The sequence below is a fragment of the Podarcis filfolensis genome (assembly GCF_964270895.1).
Source record: "Podarcis filfolensis genome assembly, chromosome: 4".
Classification (NCBI taxonomy): domain Eukaryota; kingdom Metazoa; phylum Chordata; class Lepidosauria; order Squamata; family Lacertidae; genus Podarcis; species Podarcis filfolensis.
In genome coordinates this window covers 39,559,427-39,577,396 of record NC_139607.1, presented here as the reverse complement: position 1 = coordinate 39,577,396, position 17,970 = coordinate 39,559,427, and the positions used below count along the sequence as shown (strand labels likewise).

At 41.1% G+C, this 17,970-nt stretch overlaps 1 protein-coding gene across 1 annotated transcript; it reads right to left on the bottom strand.

The window, feature by feature from the left end:
• Positions 1–3,057: 3,057 nt before the first annotated feature.
• Positions 3,058–16,864, bottom strand: ZRSR2 (zinc finger CCCH-type, RNA binding motif and serine/arginine rich 2). The gene is made up of 11 exons (XM_083612400.1): positions 16,717–16,864; positions 14,831–14,910; positions 14,400–14,484; positions 13,531–13,639; positions 12,802–12,888; positions 9,544–9,582; positions 8,603–8,718; positions 7,309–7,522; positions 5,730–5,785; positions 5,431–5,540; positions 3,058–3,627 (listed from the first exon to the last, which is right to left on the bottom strand). The coding sequence occupies exons 1-11, from the start codon at positions 16,770–16,772 to the stop codon at positions 3,179–3,181; spliced, it is 1,401 nt and encodes a 466-aa protein (XP_083468526.1). The 5' UTR covers positions 16,773–16,864; the 3' UTR covers positions 3,058–3,178.
• Positions 16,865–17,970: the final 1,106 nt, after the last annotated feature.

Genomic DNA, 17,970 nt, shown 5'->3' with positions numbered 1-17,970 from the left:
CTAGCACTCCCTCTGGCACTCCAAGGATGCTGAATGCAGTTGTGTTGTACCACACCTACAGCTCTGATTATAGCAGAAAATGTTTACCTTATTTGTGATTATTATTTGTTTATTCTCCAACATAAACTTTGCATATAGCTCTTGAGGTTGGGGAGCATATAAAAGCTATCCCCACCCCACCCCGACAATTACTGTAGCTGATTGTACTCTTAGCAGATCCTGTCTTTTGGGGGGAAGAGGGCTGCAAATAGTGTGATTGGATGAGGGAGAAGCTCTTTAAACTGTGTTAGCTCTCCAATGTCTTGTGACTGAATAATGGCCATTCTTTTCCTTCTCCAGCAACCAGCTCCAGTACCCAATCTGCTCTGTATGGTCTCTTGTTCGTATTTACTTGTAAAGAAATAGAAGTGATTATTTGTACTGCTCGGCGATGTGCATAAAAATAGTTCACAGAAAATGAGTCAGGAAAACGAGAACAATTAACATCATAAAGCCAACACAGTCGTAAAACGACAGATGAAGCAAAAAAGAGTTCAGCAAGGATCTCAGTTGAATGCAGTTTGTAGTAGTTGTGAGCTGTTCATCTGAGCCACCAGAAGAGACTTCACCAAAGATCTCAGTGATCAGGCTAGAATATCAGGGTTAAGGATATTGCAAATTAACATAGGAACCTTGACCCTGTCCTAGTAACGGGGGCAGCCAGTGAAAACATTTAAGCACCAGGTATGTGCTGACAGTAGCTTAACTTTTAACAGTCTAGCCACAGTATTTTGTACCAGTTGGAGCTTCTGGGCTGGGCACATAAGAGCATATTGCAATAGTATAAGTCGAGGTTATCAATGTATAAATCATCGTAGCCAGGTTATCCCTGTCCAAGAAGGGCTGTGATTAGAACACTAACCATAGCAGGTAAAAGGCATTCCTAGCCACTAAGCCTCAGCAGCAAAGATGGATGCAGGAACACCCCCAACCTATGCACCTGTTCTGACAAAAGGAGAGTAACCCCATCCTGGACAGGAAGATGGCCAATCCATCTCCTGGAACTGGAACTACCCTGGGTTTAAGCTTGGCTTATTACCCATCCATTCCACAAATGCCTCTGGACAGCATTCCAGACTAGGCTCTGCCTTTCCTGACTCATGATATGAAGAAATCTAGAGCCTGGGTATCATCAACATATGACATTTTGCCCCAAGCTGTGAATGACAACATAATTGTGTCCTGCAGCACACCAAAGTACAAGGACCATGGGGCCAAGACACAATCCCTCAGTGCTCTTTTCTGGCCACGCTCTTCAGGTGGTGGGGAGACAGTTCACTTTATGAGACTCCTCTCACACTGTAAAATGGATTTTTCTTACTGCTGTAAGAATTTTTTGGTACAACTTTATTCTATACCTATTGAATGAAGTTTTTTGAGATTAACTCAGGGTAGTTTAATATACTATACCAAAATTTTACTTTTCATAGGTGTGGGGTGTCTACCCTAAATGAATAAAAAAGGCCAGTAATCCTCATTGGTGATGTAATATACAGAAATAATTATTCTCAGTATGTGCCTCTCCTAGACCCAGAAGCCTATTATACCTTTAAAAAGTATGAGGGCAACATCACCTTAATTTAAAGTGCTCTTCAAATCTATTGTAAACTGTTTGTGGCAGTTCTTGGTTACCTGCTTTTCAGCTCACAGTTACACATGGAAATGGAGCAGGATTTCAGTTCCTGGCCCCGTCTATACACCTTTCATGTAGTTTGGTTAACTGCTATATGTGAACTCTGCATACATTTATGTCTGTAACTTGCACAAATACCTTACAGCAGCTCCCCACTGCCAAATATGATGGGATGAAAGGAGCAGAATCAGGAAGCACATCCCCGCTTTCTGCCCTTTTGGAATTGTAAACACATAAGACAGCTGAATAGGGCTTATGTAAACCCCCTTGGCAGTAAGTTCCAGGCACCAGAAAACCATGAATAATGCTTCTAGGCAAACAGCTTTCAATAACTTTCACATAAGCTCCCCCTCAACCTAATATTTTTTACCCCTGGCTAAACTTCTAGAAACCCGCATTCCAAAAAGAGATTGTCTGCTCGCAGCTGATGTTTGCTAAACATCTTGCACTAAAACACCTGAGAGCTATGCTTTTGCACAGTGTTTTAATCTGAATGATACATGACTCAGGATCTGAAGTTTAGAAGAGAGTCCCAGGTGGATCCTGCAAACTACAAGAAATAATTACAGGAATCCATATGGCTAATAGGTGTCTGAAGCGGGGCTAAAACTGGGCAACCCATTTCCCAATTCTGATAAAGACCTAAAGAATTGCAGTAACTCGTCTTATATAAGAGGATGCACATTAGTGCTTTAGATCTGTATTCCAATATCAGAACAGCAAACACGTCTTCAGAGGCCAGTAATACTAAACTTTTCCTATACTTACAAGCAAGAAAAAAATACAGTATAAAACACAGCCTCTTGACTCCACACACAGCAGCTCATTTGTTCCTAGCAATACCCCCCGAAATAAGAGCTGTATTTTACACTTTGGGGTAGGTTGTGCTGATCCATAAAGATGTGATTATGTATACATGTGTTTTATCGTGTGCTCTGTTGCCTTCCACTTGTACTTGGACCAAAACACATTAGCCAAGTTGCTTGTTTTGAACTACTCCCTAAATTGGTGTACCAAAACATTTCACATGCAAACAAAGGATGATAGCTGCAGAGTAAGAACCATGCCTTGTTAGTTTTGCCCCCACCCTTAGCCCTAACAGTTCTAAATAATTTAAAAAAGGGCTTTTTGTATCCTATCCACCAAAAAGTTATTTTGGCATTTTAAGAAACAAAATCACGCACTGAATTTATTTACAAATTTCTAAACAAAAGATAGGTAGAACCTTGGCACAATTGCTTAACTATGGTACACTTTTTACATTAGAATGGAGGGGGGGTTTATAAAGAATACCAGACTTCCATGACAGAATAACAAATAATTGGGTAAACAAGTTTTGGAGATTGTGAGATGTATTCTCACCCTTAAATAATCATTGCAAAAAATAAAGATAGCCCACGTCAGCTTTATTTCTAGGGCACAGGCAAGTCTCTAGTATGCAACAGCTCTGGTAAGCACCAAATTTTTATATCCACAAGTATCTTGAAAGGTAGTTAAGCGACAAATTCAACTATTTCTGCCTCTGCTGCTGGATCGTTTTCTACCTCGACTTCTCGACCGAGAGGAACTTCTGCTTCGGCTACGTGTTGGGCTCCTATTGCGGCTCCGGCCTCGCCTCTTCTTACTGCGTGACCGTCGCCTTCCACGACTTCGTGACCTCTCAGGAAATTGTCTTTTCTTACGTTTGTGATAACTCTTTTCCCTTTCAGAGTCTCCGTTTCTTTTGCTGTAAGCGTGATCTGGACTTTGACTACTTCTTCTTCTTGACCTGCTATAATAGTTTTCATGGTATCCCGCTCTATTTCTCCTTTCTGAATATTTACTTGCCTCTTTGGTCCATTCCGAGGTATTGTAAATATCTCTGTTGGCCTCCCAGAACTCATTGTTTGGATTTCTGAACACATGAAGAAAGTTGCAATGCTTCCCTCTTGGACACTTTTGCCTTTCAAACAAACCTGAAAACCAATTTTGAAACTGATTATCAAAGTCTGAAGACAACCGTAATTATAACCTTTGAAAGCTAAACAGACTCAGTGGACACTTCTATGTTTATTTTCATCTGCATAATATTTCTTATCACAGATGTATGGGTGAAAGGGGTGGATCATGTCTCGTTTTAATAACTGTAGGAAATCAATGTTGCATTTGAAGACACAGTTGGATTCTGTCCCCGTTGCAGATTTTAAGGTGGTGCAGGGGAGGAAGAGCAAATCCCGTTTGTGCAAGCAGAAGTCTGTTGCCTAAGCTGGAAGTTGCAGCTAGATATTGCCCCTTATCTTGATATCACATGGACAAAAAGCAAGAGCTTTGGGTAAAGGCAATTTGCCCAACAGAAAGGCAAGTTTGAATCAGTCATATATGATCTTGTTCACTTTTAGGTGTATTCTAGCAACTGCGATATCTGCTTCTGTCTAACCACACTGCAGTCAAGCGGAAGGCCCATCAACTTGTATCAGACAGCTCAGTGTGGCCCAGGCATCCCTACCAGAGGCATCAGTGAACCATATTCAGGGCGTGGAAGCCAGCAGCTCTAGCAAATGCACTGACTCAGAAACAGCTGCTATTGCTGGGCCCTGGCATCATCTCTCATAGGTGCTATTCTTGTGTGGTGTATATATATGTACAAATCCCTGTTTCACAATTGTATTTTTGAATATAGGAAATACTTAATCCTGTGATGCCAAGGTGTAGCATGGCGGGTTTGAATACAGATGATTTCTCCTGATGTACAGTGGTGCCTCGCAAGACGAAATTAATTCGTTCCGCGAATTTTTTCATCTAGCGAATTTTTCGTCTTGCGAAGCACGAAATCCCATAGGAATGCATTGAAAATCAATTAATGGTCAAAAAAAGTCCAAACAAAGCTAAATTTGGTACAACAAGAGTTTATTAAGTGCTCTTTAAAGTAACACATACTGTAAAGAGCATTTCAAAATTCAAACCCAGAATTTTTTTTTGAAAACAGCAGTGGCCCAATGGTCACAGAAAATCATAAAAATGCAGGAAAAAAACCACAAGCTTCCAGATTCTTGCAAACCCTTCCCCAACTGTTCCCCCACCCACCCAGCACACAGAAATTCAAATCCAGATTTTTTAAAAAAAAAACAGCAGAGTGCCCCAATGGTCACAGAAAATCATAAAAATGCAGAAAAAACACACACAAGCTTCCAGATTCTTGCAAACCCCTCCCCAACACCAAGTCCTTGAATTCCAAACACCCCAACCCAAAATCCAAACACCCCCAAAAAAGTTTTAAAAGCTTAACTTACCAAATGGCAGCAAAATAAGTTTTGGAAAAGCTTCAAAAATCACCAAAGTCTTTAAAAACCTCAAAAAAGGCTACTATGTACACTGCGTTCTATGAGTTGCTCCTCGAAGTCAAGTCGCAACTGTATTAACGGTGTTAAGAAAAAGGAAACAAACTTGCAAGACGTTTTCGTCTTGCGAAGCAAGCCCATAGGGAAATTCGTCTTGCGAAGCAGCTCATAAAACGGAAAACCCTTTCGTCTAGCGAGTTTTCCGTCTTGTGAGGCATTCGTCTTGCGGGGCACCACTGTACTCAAAGGTGTGGAAACTTATTTATTACTTAATGCAGAACAGGGTCTTTCAAATAAGATACTATCCAATGTGTCGATAGGGCCAACACCCTATCAGTTGCATTCACTTCAAAATTATAATTTATGTATAATTCAATAACATGAAAGACATTTAGGCTGAAAGATACTAGCTGTTAGAGCTGGAGGTTTTCACTGACTTACCACAAATAGCTGTTTTCCACCTTGTTACTGGAGAAAATTCACATTGAAGCTGCCGACCTGCATACCATCGACCATTGAATAAAGCAAAAGCCTGCTGACATTCTTGTTCTCTTTAAAAATAAAAAGTATTATTAGAACCTCATAAAAGCAATACAATTCAATCAAGTGATATTGCATCAACACAGAGAATTAGCCTTCTTTCCTGGGAAAGAGCTTTACCAATATACCCACCCATACCACATAAACCTTCCTTATGATTTCTCATTCAGTTTACCAACTACTAATTTTTAAATACTTACGTTTGGTACTGAACGTAAACATTTCCTCGAAGATGAGGTTCAAAGTTGCAGCTCACCTATATCAAAAGCAGGTAAAAACATAAGGAAGTGAAGTTTCTTTGTATCCTTACACAGCTACTTTAGTTGAGTGGTTTACAAGATACCTTATTTAATTATAGCACACAAAATGCACTTTCTTTCATGGTTTAGTGGCCTTTTTTCATGTATTAATAACAATCACAGGACAGACAGATTATCACCCATCCCATGACAGATATGGCTATCATAACGTTGATATATGAACATCAAATCACATCATGGCAACAAGCTGGTGATCTTTATCTCCACTGGAGTGGGTAAACAAAACACCCGAACTTCCGATTATTCCAAGTTGCACAACGAAACAAAACTGATAAGCATAATAATTCTTAATGGATTTGTAATCTAACTGTACCACTGAGGGCTAGGGAGGTGGGGCAGCAGAGAATATGGCATGTTGTTTTGTTGTTGTTACGTCTTACTTGTTTTAGTTTCATTTTAAAAACTGCACACAAGTGGAATCCCTATTATTGTACCCCAAGCTGAGCAAGCTGACTGGGTAACAAATGCATGGGAGGGGGGGCTATATTCAATTTGGAATGTAGGTAATATTTTCAAGTTCTAGGTATGTCAAATTCAAATGCTTGTCTTGTCGCCATCAAGAACTGATACCTAGCCCTTCTGTCTAACCAACACACACTTCAGGATTCAGCTAGATTTTTGACATAAATAACTGGCACACAGTGTGGCTAACCCACACTGCATTAGGCCCATCTTCCTGAAGAACAATGTGCTGTGTAAGTGAAATCCATGAACTACGATTGCTATAAATACTTAACATTGTCTGTGATTCGTCAACTGCACATTCCAAAACAGCTCTCACATAACGCAAAGTAAGAAGTGTTACTTTTTCCTTGATTTAATGGGATATACAGTCATGGGAAAAAGAAAAGTACACCCTCTTTGCATTCTGTGGTTTTACATATGGGGATATAATAACAACCACCTGTTCCTTAGCAGGTCTTAAGATTTGGAAAATGCAACCTCAGATGAATAACAACACATGACATATTACATCATGTCATGATTTATTTAACAACAATGAAGCCAAAATGGAAAAGCCATGTGTGAAAAACGTAAGGAATTAAGAGGGACTTGTTCTGAGTCTACCCCCACTGAACACACAAACACACAAGAGTGCTTCATGGTCGAGATCCTGATCTAACTGCTTCCTCCCCAATTCTTTACTCTCCACATCTGCATACAAAGGGAAATTAGGAATGCCTAGGATGATATCCAAATATGACAGCCCATTCACACAACAATCATTCCACTAGCATAAGCCTTGTTCTGGAGTAGCAGAAGAGTTACAGTGAGTGTCTTGTGCTTGCAAAAGCTGTTGTGAGACCCCAAGCACAACCACTATGATACTTGGTGATACCTCAAGCTTGCGGGCTACCACTTGCCCAACATCAGCTCTCAAATTTCTTGCACTAACATTACACTGGATCTCAGCCCGCAATTACTTAAGGGAATAGCAAAACAGTATTTTGCGTTTTACCTTGAACTGAATAACCTTTCCCACATTCCTGAATTCAGGAAGTACATCTTCATAGAAATCTAGGAACTGTTGGTGCATTTCTTCCTCACTGTACTCCAGGCTGGCATCTGTGTCATAGTCATCTCTTTTACACTGCTCCATCCCAAAAGTGAAAAACATACCCCTAATAAGGAGTGTCTGACTAGAGGTTGGATGGTTATGCCTCCGCGAACATCTTAAAGAAGGAAAGAAAGAAAGCACTTATTCCAGCTGCTTAAGCTGCAACCATATATTATGCACTTTAGCATAAATACTTAGTCCCTCATATGCATAGGCAATCCGATAAAAAGTTCTCAAGGCACCTTATAAGGTTTGAATTCAAAAACTTAGGTTAGTATAGACTGAGCATGGGGAGCATTCAGCCCACGGCCGAATTACGATCCGTTATGTACCATACAAACAGTTCTATAAAAGAAGTGCATAAAAATTGAAATAATGCCTTGTATTCTTGCCCAATTCTATTTCATAATGTGCAACTTGTAGACTCTTGACCCAAGCAATCTGTCTGAAAAAGTTGGGGAAATAAAGAATTCAGTACAAAGTTGGATGCATTGTAGACAAATTCACCGAAACTAGCTTGCAGTTTTGTTTGATGTCTCAGTTGTGACTTGTGAAAGTAACATTCCCCCCAGGTCTAGTTAGCTAGCATGGGGACAAGCATTTGGGCTTTCTGGAGTCACCATTTCTGCCGGAGGTGTACTTTGGTGTGAATTACCTAGGTGGATAGATCTCTCTTTTGCCAAAAACTCTATTAATGTGGCCCGAACGCAGATTCTCAATTTCAGAATCTAGGTTGCATTTGCAATGAAGCTAAAAACACAAGCACCAACATAGATTTTAGTTCTCCAACAGCTATAATTAACTTCAGACTTTGAAGAGGCTCAATTCTGTCCCATCCACCATTTATTCCTTTAGCTATGCCGGTTCTTCTTTCCTAATTTTTATGGGCTTAATATGCAGTGAGGGAAATTAAAAACTAGAGCTTTAATACAAGCAGCAGTAGCAGTTATTTAGATCTTTCATTTAAAATGGAACAGTTCAAGAAACAGCGACTTAGATCCTATATTTTCCCCTCCATGAATGGAAGGTGTTTCCATTCACAGGCTTTTGAACACGAAAAAGCAGAAATCTCTTTCCTATCACTGTGTGAAAATGAGAGCTAAACTGAAGTATTGAAAGAGTAATGTACCTGTAGATTCCCAGCAAAATAAAATGCAAGTCATATTTTTAAAAGGCCCATATAGAACTGAATTACCTGTCTCCAAATTTGCAAGCTCCAGTTTTAATATAGAATGGGCAATTGGCACAATCTTTTTCACGTCCCATATTCTCTGGGGGCTCTGGATTATGCCAGGTGGTTCCATTTTCTACCTGGATTTTTTTTATAGAAAACAAGAACATTCTATATGTTAACAAACTGAATACTGGTCATGAATAAATTCAATTTATCTATGAAAATAGGAGTGATTATGATTGCAAGATGGTGGGAAGAAACAATTTTAGCACTGAAATGGAACGTCACCAAACAGTTTAGGGAAATACTAAAGTCTGCTTTAAATATTGAAATCTAGACCAAAGAAAAGACTGGAGAGGTTTAACCCACTTTGACTTACAAGTGTGAAACTTTGCATACTTGTACACTGAATATACTGAACAATTTTTGTTAGGCATCCCAGTAAGCTTCAGCAGGCCTTGTACATCCCACTAAATTCAACAGGACTTGCTCCCAGGAAAGCGAGCATAGAATTGTAGCCCAACTGCAAGTGCTGTTGAGTGTATGCAGAGTGCTAAAATACTTCTGGGCACTGCACTTTAAAGCACAGGAATCTAATTCAGTCACATCAACAAATTTATGAGCATCTTCATGGTCCATCAGCTCTTAAAAATTATATATTAGGAGTGCACTGAATCTCTGAATGACTGATACCGAACAGCTCCATGTTGATTTTGAGCACATATTCTTAAGAAAATAAAAAGCATATTTTTGGACCAGGATGAGGTCCACACAGTCTAGTTCTTGGCAAAATTCATAGCAAGCTGCAGGGCAAGCCTGTGTCAGGAATTGTATAATCTGTTAAAGAGAGACGTATGGCGCGATACAAGCTAATTACATAACCCATATGAAAGAACAAGCTGCCATTGTTCTCCAGAAAGAAGAGCTGCTCAGTGATCCATTTTCAAAAGCTCTAAACATACCTGACTTTCAGCCTGGTCCAACATCTTCTGCACAGCTTCCTATAAATGGTGCAAACATAGGACTAGTGAAAACCCTGAATGGAGACATCATCTGGTTTCTTCGGTCAAGACCATAATATTCAGGTTTTATATTATGTTCTGTTAGTTTTGTCAAATAAAACTGGAAAAAGCTTCCATGTTACTAAGAATGCCCAAAGAAAAATGTAGAAAACATTCTAGTTACATTTAAATAATTCCCCCCATTATTTGACACAATTCCAAAATTTTGACACAAAGAGCTTAAAGAGCAAACAGAACTGAAGGTTAAAATGTATTACCATATTGTTACAATTTTCAAGTATCTGCAAGTCAAATAAAGACAGCAGCCCAGTCCTGCAAGTGATTTAGCATAGGCATACACCTTTTGAAGACCTTTCTCAACATCTATTTGAGTTGAGTGGCCCAGATTCACCATCCAGTTTCTTATCACATGGAATTTTCTCCTGAAGGATTTGATGCCAAAGACTCTGCTGTGAAGATTGTCCCTAGAACCTGGTTTTGAAACAGTTTACTCAGTGATGTCCAGAAGGTCGAACATACCCAGGTCCACCTGCTGCCACCAATGCAGTGGTGTCTTTGAGAGGGACAGAGTCTCTATCATATCTGTATAACCAGAGTTCAGTGCCCCAGTATGTATTCAAGCTGAGTACCAGCGTACTGAAAGTTCAGCCTGCAAAAAGGAAGCTTCCAATAGAGTAAGGAGAATTATTAAACAGCTTTGGGTTTTCTATTGGACTATCAGAAAGGAGTGCCTTAGGAACCCAGTCACCCAAGTTTAGCAATAATATCTTTCCCCTGACATACACACACTTGTTTTGGCTTAATTGTCAGCTTGCACTGATTTCCAGTGTACATCTTCCCCCTTGGTTTCTCAATGTCTAGATGCTGTAATGAGCTGGATAACGGCCAATGAACTGAAGCTGAATTATGAGCACTGGTTTCTGAGCACTGGCGGAGGAAGAGGAGTGGGGGGGGGAGAGGAGTGCGGGGGGAGTGCACCGCGCCCGGCAGCACAATCTTGGCAGGGTGCCATTGCGGTTGCCCCCCCCGCCCCCACAGGCGACACGCCCCGCCCCCAGGACACACGCCTGCCCCACCCCCACCTGCTCTCTGCCCCCCAGTTCCGGAGCATGAAGCTCCGCCACCGTTTCTGAGTTCACAGATTTGGTAGGTGGCCTGTTCTGGATGGAGTTGCATTCCCTCTGAAAGATCAGGATCACTGACAGGGTATACTCCTGGATTCTACCTTGTCTGGAAGCAAAGGTGGTTTCAGTGGCACAGAGTGCCTATATTCCTCAACAGGGGTAGTCTTGTGGCTGTGATTCAAACTGCAGTGGCCTCCCATTTAAACTACTGAAACACATTCAACTTGGTGCAGCCCTGAAAGGTGGTTCAGAAGATATAGCTAGTGCAAAATGCAGCCACCAGAGACTTGTTGGGTATGCTGCCTAGGGACCATATAATATCAACTGAAGATCTGCATTGCCTGCCAATTAACTGCCAAACCCAATTCAAGGTTCCAGTCTTGCTGCAGAAAGCCCTAAACTGCTTGGGACCCAGTTATCTAAGGCAGCACCTTTCCCCATATCAGAGAAAGTTTGGGGGCTGATGAATCAGTAAATGAACATCTTTAGAAATAGCATCCCAGCTACAGAATAGGCTCCACCTAGAAATCTGGTTGGTGGCAACATTGTTTAGCTACAGGCACCAGCTGAAGACATGTCCTTTTTGTCAGGTTTTTCAATGTAGAGGAACACCTAGATTTTTAAGAAGCTGATGGACGGTTTCTAGTTCATGGTAAATTTGTCATTTATGCAGTGACAAAATGACAGGGATCTTAGGACGAAGAGTGGGATATATAAGTTTTGAAAATCAAATAAAATTATTACTTCCATCAAAGCTAAAAGTGGCAATTTCCCTCAACATCATACTTTTGCTGAAGTAGTAAGGAATGGACCGTTTCCCACAATTTCATCTACTTTCAAAAGATACTAGGAGGAGTACTCAGTCAAGGTTGCTATCTATACATTACACAAACTGCTGGTCAACTAAAACCGTCTCATAATCTCATTTGATCTTGTTCTGGACCAGTTAAATCCTAACATAATAAGAGGCAAATCATGGGCCTGGATAGCTCTGTTGGTTAGAGTGAGCTGCTGATAATGCCAAGGTTGAAGGTTGGATCCCTATGTGGGGCAGCTGCATATTCTGGCATTGCAGGGGGTTGGACTAGATGATCCTCAGGGTGCCTTCAAACTCTACAATTCCATTTGCTCTCTATATGCTGAGCAAGGCATTCAACAAGTTAACCTATAAGCCGAAAGCATTATATTATGTTCCTTCCCACACCCAGCAAGCTATAGAAAAAGATACATCTTGATGAATGAGTCAGGTAAAGATGAGCTGTAACATCTTTGAGTGGAAAAAATGGTTAAGGAATCGCAGCAGTAAAATTACTTGTGAAGTTAAGTTCTAAAAAGGAGTTAGTATACGTATACTTGCTACAGTTTCTTTAGAGAGATTACACTACAGTTAAACATAAGAATTCATAGCTTGTGCCCAGAACCTCCCAACAATAATTCTGTGTGTGAGGACTGGCCCAATAGTCACAAGAAACCCTTCCCTCTGCCAGTTGCAGAACTGCAGGGAAGGATAGCCTGGCGGCAGCTTCCAACAAATGTATGAATAGCTGCTGAGAGTTTGTGTCCCTTCTCCCTCATGAAGTGTAATCACAATTGCCAGCTGCAGTGAAGCAGGCTGCCAGAGGGCACAAAATATTTGGGAGCATTCATGGAACATTTCAGGGGAGATTCTATTTTGTCATTCTGTTTCCTGTGCCTTTTAAAAACAATGAAAAATAACAAGCATTTGCCCGGAGCCTTAGGAATAAGTCAAGATGCTGCAGCAATAATATTAGCAACTTATATACTGCCCTAAATAATGAAGGGTGCATCTACATTTACAGTGCTTTCTTATACATGTCTACTCGGAAGTAAATCCTTTTGAATTCAATGGGGTTTACTCCCAGTAAGCAGGTATAGCATTGCAGCCTCACTTATTCATAGCACGTTCCATTTACATCGTTATGCAGAAGCACAGAAAGAAAAACTTTTCAACCCTCGTGTCCCAACACTATGTCATTTTGTACTTTTTTTTTTAGTCCTATTATTACTGTAAGAGGATATGCACTGTGTTTTATCCTCCTAGAGCAGGAATCACCTCTCTCTCTCTCTTCACTTGTTTTTTCCGGTCCTCCTCCTCTTGTTCTTTCCTTTGCTGTTCCTCCCATTCTTCTTTTATTCTTTGCTTTAAAAAACAAACAGAGACTGGCATTATGCTGAATATCTCCATGAAGGCTGAACAAATAAAATAATTTTACTTGGTATTTGCTTTAACCAATAAGTGATAAATGTAACCTAATTTGCCACTTACTTCTTTTGAGATACTGAAGAAAGCAACATAGGTCATTAGGTGTGTGTAAACTCCCCCCCCCCACCCACCCAGTGCAGATTACAGTTAACACAGAACTGAATTAGCCTTAAAAGTCCAACTTTGCCCTCATCATTTAAAATCAGCCTCCCAACAATCGATGAAAACTTTTCCAGAAATAAGCCAACCTTAACCACTATACTTTAGTACTGTGTTTTCCAAAATTAGTCAAAGGTAAAATGAAGGTGTGAAATCTAACACTGTCCATCTGCCAGTGGAAAAGTCACCTCTGACAGAATTGGTTCTCATTCCCCCCCTGCAGTTCCTCCAGCAACCCTGCTCCAGCAGGTTGCAGGGTTTTCCAGCAGAGACAGATGGAGGTGATGGGTGGCTGGAGAGAGAAGTCCTCTCACACAACCATTGCTTTTTGGTGTTGCTGTTTTTTAAATAAAGACCTCAGTAATTATTTTTATGTTTAGAATGTCTGCTCCAAAAAGGTAGTCAAAACATATACTGCACCTCTTCCTCCTCTTGACGTTTTCTTGCTGCCTCTTCTTTTGCTTTCCTGATCTTAAAAGCTTCTTGTGCTCTTTCTTCTCGCAGCAACCACTCCTCATGAAGCCTCTGCCTGCAAATAGAATCCGATGAATGCTGGGTTATCACTGAATATCATCAAACTTACTATGTTTTTATTTCTTAAAAAAATAATAATTCTGCCATTCTATTTAAAATAGTAATATTCAAATTAAGTACTGTTAAAATAGCAAAAGCACAGCAGTAAAGTAACAGCAGCATGACTAAACCATATAAGCTAATTACTAATAAGAGTGTGGGCACCCAGGGGGAAACATAGCCTGGTGTCTAAAAGGTACTAATGATGGTGTCAGACTAAGCAACCTGGGAATAGAATTCCAGGGATCTCTCTTGTGTAGGGGGCACAGGCTCCAATTCATACAGTGCTAACTTATACATGTTTACTTGGCATTTAAAGCACTATGTTAAATGGAGATTACCCCTGGATAGCTATGCATAGGGTTGCAGCCTCAAGACTATTTAGCAGAGTAATTCCTCAAACTTTGGGACCATGGCCTAAAACAGGCAATTAAACACTGCAACTTTACACTTCACTTGCACAACAGCAGTGGGCTGGAAGGGGAGGGCGGAATTGGCAAAAGTCACCCCACCTCTGCCAACAAGAAGGTGGAAGTGAAGTCTGGATCCAACCCACCACCTTTGCATTTGGTCTGTTGAGCTAGCTAAGCAATGTTAACATAGCATAGGGGCATCCTCTTGTTCCATCACATTTCATTGCATATCAGCCACTGGAACTTTATTCTAAGTAAATATGCATAGAGTAGAGCTGCCAATTATATATAATTTTAATTTACCTTTCATCTTCGAGTTGTTTTTCTTCATCATCTAGGTCGTCATCTTCTAGCTTTTCAGAAACCTGTTCATCTTTCTCTCCTTTTTCTGAAGAGAAAAAAGTATACCTCTTTTAAAATATATAATATAGCTTACCCTTGCCATGAGGCAAACCACTGCATTCTACACAATCTAAGGTCCAAGACAGTCACCAGTGCATGCATAGAGCCTATGTTCTCAAGATTGCCACAGTCATGAATTGCAATTCCCAACCTATGATCAGATGAAGAGGCTGCAACCTTGTTGACAAGTAATGAAATACAATTACCCATTATTTTCAATCTAAAACAACATTTTAAACACTTTAGAATACCAATGACAACCATCTTCTGAGAGCTGAAATTTAGCTTATATTTCACAAGTAATCTGTGTCGTTCATCAACTTAGCTTTTACCTGAATCTCTCAGTCTTGCTAGTGCTTGTCTCTTTTTCTTCCGTTTCTCTTTCTTCAAAAGGGCTCTGTACTTTTTGTGGCTGAAAATGGAAAAAAGATTCTTTGTTTTTGTAGTAACTGGCCAGCTAACAGTCAACTAGGATTTCTCAAGTGTTGAGCATACAAACATTTATAACAATGTTTTCTTGTTGGATTAAAACAACAAACAAATGTTATTTTTTCCGATAGTATAGCCATGGAATTCTACTCAATATGATCCAGAGCAGAACTCCGATGTATAGTTAGCCAAGTAAAAACTTAAAACACGTTGCAGGATTCCCCAAAAATAGACCAGAGACAATTATTTCATCTAGCAAAGCTTTACTGCTACTGAAGGCAAATGAGCATAATGGTCACAAATCCAATACATTCAGGATTGAACGTAGTCCATAAGAAATCCAGTTGCAGCAGACTTAACTTAAACTTAGAATAACTTAATAAGTCTAAACCTTAACACCAAGCATACTATGTACAGAACACCACACCAGAAGGAAAAGAGATAGAGAAAGTGAAACCCAGGCTCCTTCTGGCCTATTTTTGTAGTTATCATAATCTTGACAGAAGAGATAAGAATTTAAGCCAGCTGTACTCAGCTTTTCTGAAGGAATAACCTAAACATCACAAGCCATCTGCTTTTTTCTTTCACACAGAGAAGCCCCCAGAACCCTCTTGAATTAATTAGAATCGGAAAGATCTCTACACATCAGAACAATACTTTCTGCACTAAGAAATGCAAACTGAAAAGTATATCACAACAAACCCAGTGGGACTTTGGTGAAGACATGTGTAAGATTGCCCTGTAAACTGGTTCTTTTATGGCAAAATCCTACGCATATTTATTCAAAGTTCAAAGGCTGCTGGGATTGCAGCCATTAATGTTAAAGTTGAATTATAAACACTTAAATTTACTTGTTTTAATATTTTGCTACAAAACATTTTTTGGAAAAAAGAAAGAAAGAATGCAAGCTTATTATTCCAACCAAGAAATAGAGGAAAATACAAAACAATAAGCAAAAGATAGAAAAACTGGGCACAGATTGTCAGTTCTATACAATTTCTAGTTCAAAATGTATACAAATTATCCAGTCTAAGAAATGTTTCAACAGCAGTTCCCCAACCAACTATAGAAGTACAATGTCTTTGTTTTAAAATGTACCAAACTTCCCAGTGCCAATCCTTAAGAAGACATTACTGTACTGTACTCCTTTAACACTTCTTTACTGTTGAGTTTGCAACAGTTGGCATAGCCTAAGGTGTCTTTTTAACTGCATACCAAAGGCCTAACGGCATCCACATAAAAGGGGCAATTATTTTTCTCATTTTCTTGTATCGGATCGGTGACCCTTTCTCTATAAAGGCATAACGATTTTGCAATTTCACTTAGCATTAAGGGTTTTGCGTTCGCTTCAAGCCCCAGCGATGCTTCAAAGCTCACCACTTACCTATACGTTCCCCGCGGCGCGCCCCCCCCCCCTTCCTTCGCATCACAACAAATGACATCTGCCTGCCTCATGGCTTTCCCCCAGGTACACTTTAATCCCACCCATTCGGAGCTAAGCAGCACCTGAGGCACGCGCAGCATGTCAGGCTTCCCAGCGGCTCCTGCAGAAACCTTCCCGCCCTTATGAAGCCCAGCTCAACCTTCCACTACCAGAGGCAGGAGCAGCCCAGCTTATGCTTGGGTCGGGGGGGGGGTGGCGAGCTGCCTCATCACCGAAAGCGCCACGTGTGGGGACCGGGAGCTGAGGCGAGCGGATGAGCGAGCGAGCGCGCGCCACCTCCGGTTCCCCTCCGTGCGGGAAGCTCCCCATAAGGGGGAGCAGATCCTTCCGCAGAGCCCTCCTTACCTCACTTTCGCCGGCCCTTCTTCCGCCACCAACGGCGGAGACACGGGCGCCGCCATGTTCCACAGTTTCTAAGGCAGTCACGTGACGGGGAACCGCCGGACGTGACGTCAGCTCACTTCCAGGTTTGATGACGGAGCTGAATGGTCTGAAGCTAAGAAACGTAGAAAGCGTCGGATTCTACAGCGCCTCCTTTACAGTCGCTTCCTGCTGTTCTGGGGTTGGAACGGGCTTCCTGCACTCACTTCCAGTGCACAATGCAAAAGCGGGGTTTGAATTAGAGAGGCAAGGCATAGGGAAGTGGACTATCTCTTAAGTTTCTCGCTTGCAAACGCCTTTTTCTTTTTTACACTCTTCTCCCCGGGGTGGAACTAGAAATGTCTATATAGAAATCAGTGGGGGAATCCAAAACTTGAAGGCTGCAGACAGAAGCAAAGACAGGAGCCCTTAGTCCTACTCAGAATATCTCCTGTTGAGATAAAGAATCTAAGGTCGTGTCCTCTAATTTAAGGTGTAGTCTTGAGTAGTTGAATGCAGCCATGGGTGTAGCTACCCCCCAATCAGTAAAAATCAATAAACATATGAGGACCTGTCCCCCTAACAAAAGCCTGCCCCTTACAAAAAACCTGGCGACACCCATTAATGCAGCCCTTTCAAGTCGCCAGTCCATGTGAACGGAAGCCTTTTGCATGCAGTTAAATGCAGGATTTCAGATTCATAGCTGTCAACCTTCCCTCTTTTTTTGCGGGAAATTCCCTTATTCCAGCGCCGTTTTCCGCTGCTTCCCACTGCTATCCCGGATTGTTAGATATCCCGTAGACTGTCCCCGGGACAGGTGAGGCTGCTGATCCCTTATTTTCGAGGCTGCTGATCCCTTATTTTCAAATCTGAAAGTTGACAGCTATGTTCAGATTGGGGGTGGGGAAGTTGAATAAATGGCCCTTTGCTGCAACCTGTGGGCTGTTTTGTATGCAGGGATTTTGGCTGAAAATCCATACCAACCATACCTCTGACCTGCAATGTTGATTGCGCTATGTTGCCTCCTGTTCAAAGACACCCTCTTGTCAGTGGTTATCTCCCCAGTTACAACAGGGCCATGCTAGCAGTAGACAACACTACAGGGTTGTTGAATGCTATTTTCTCAACCTGACCTCCCAACCTGCATTGTGGGGATATAAACAATGGGCAACGTTACACGGTTGTTTTATGCTCCTCTTTCAGCCTTAAATCCCCACAGTGCCATGAAACTCACTGCAT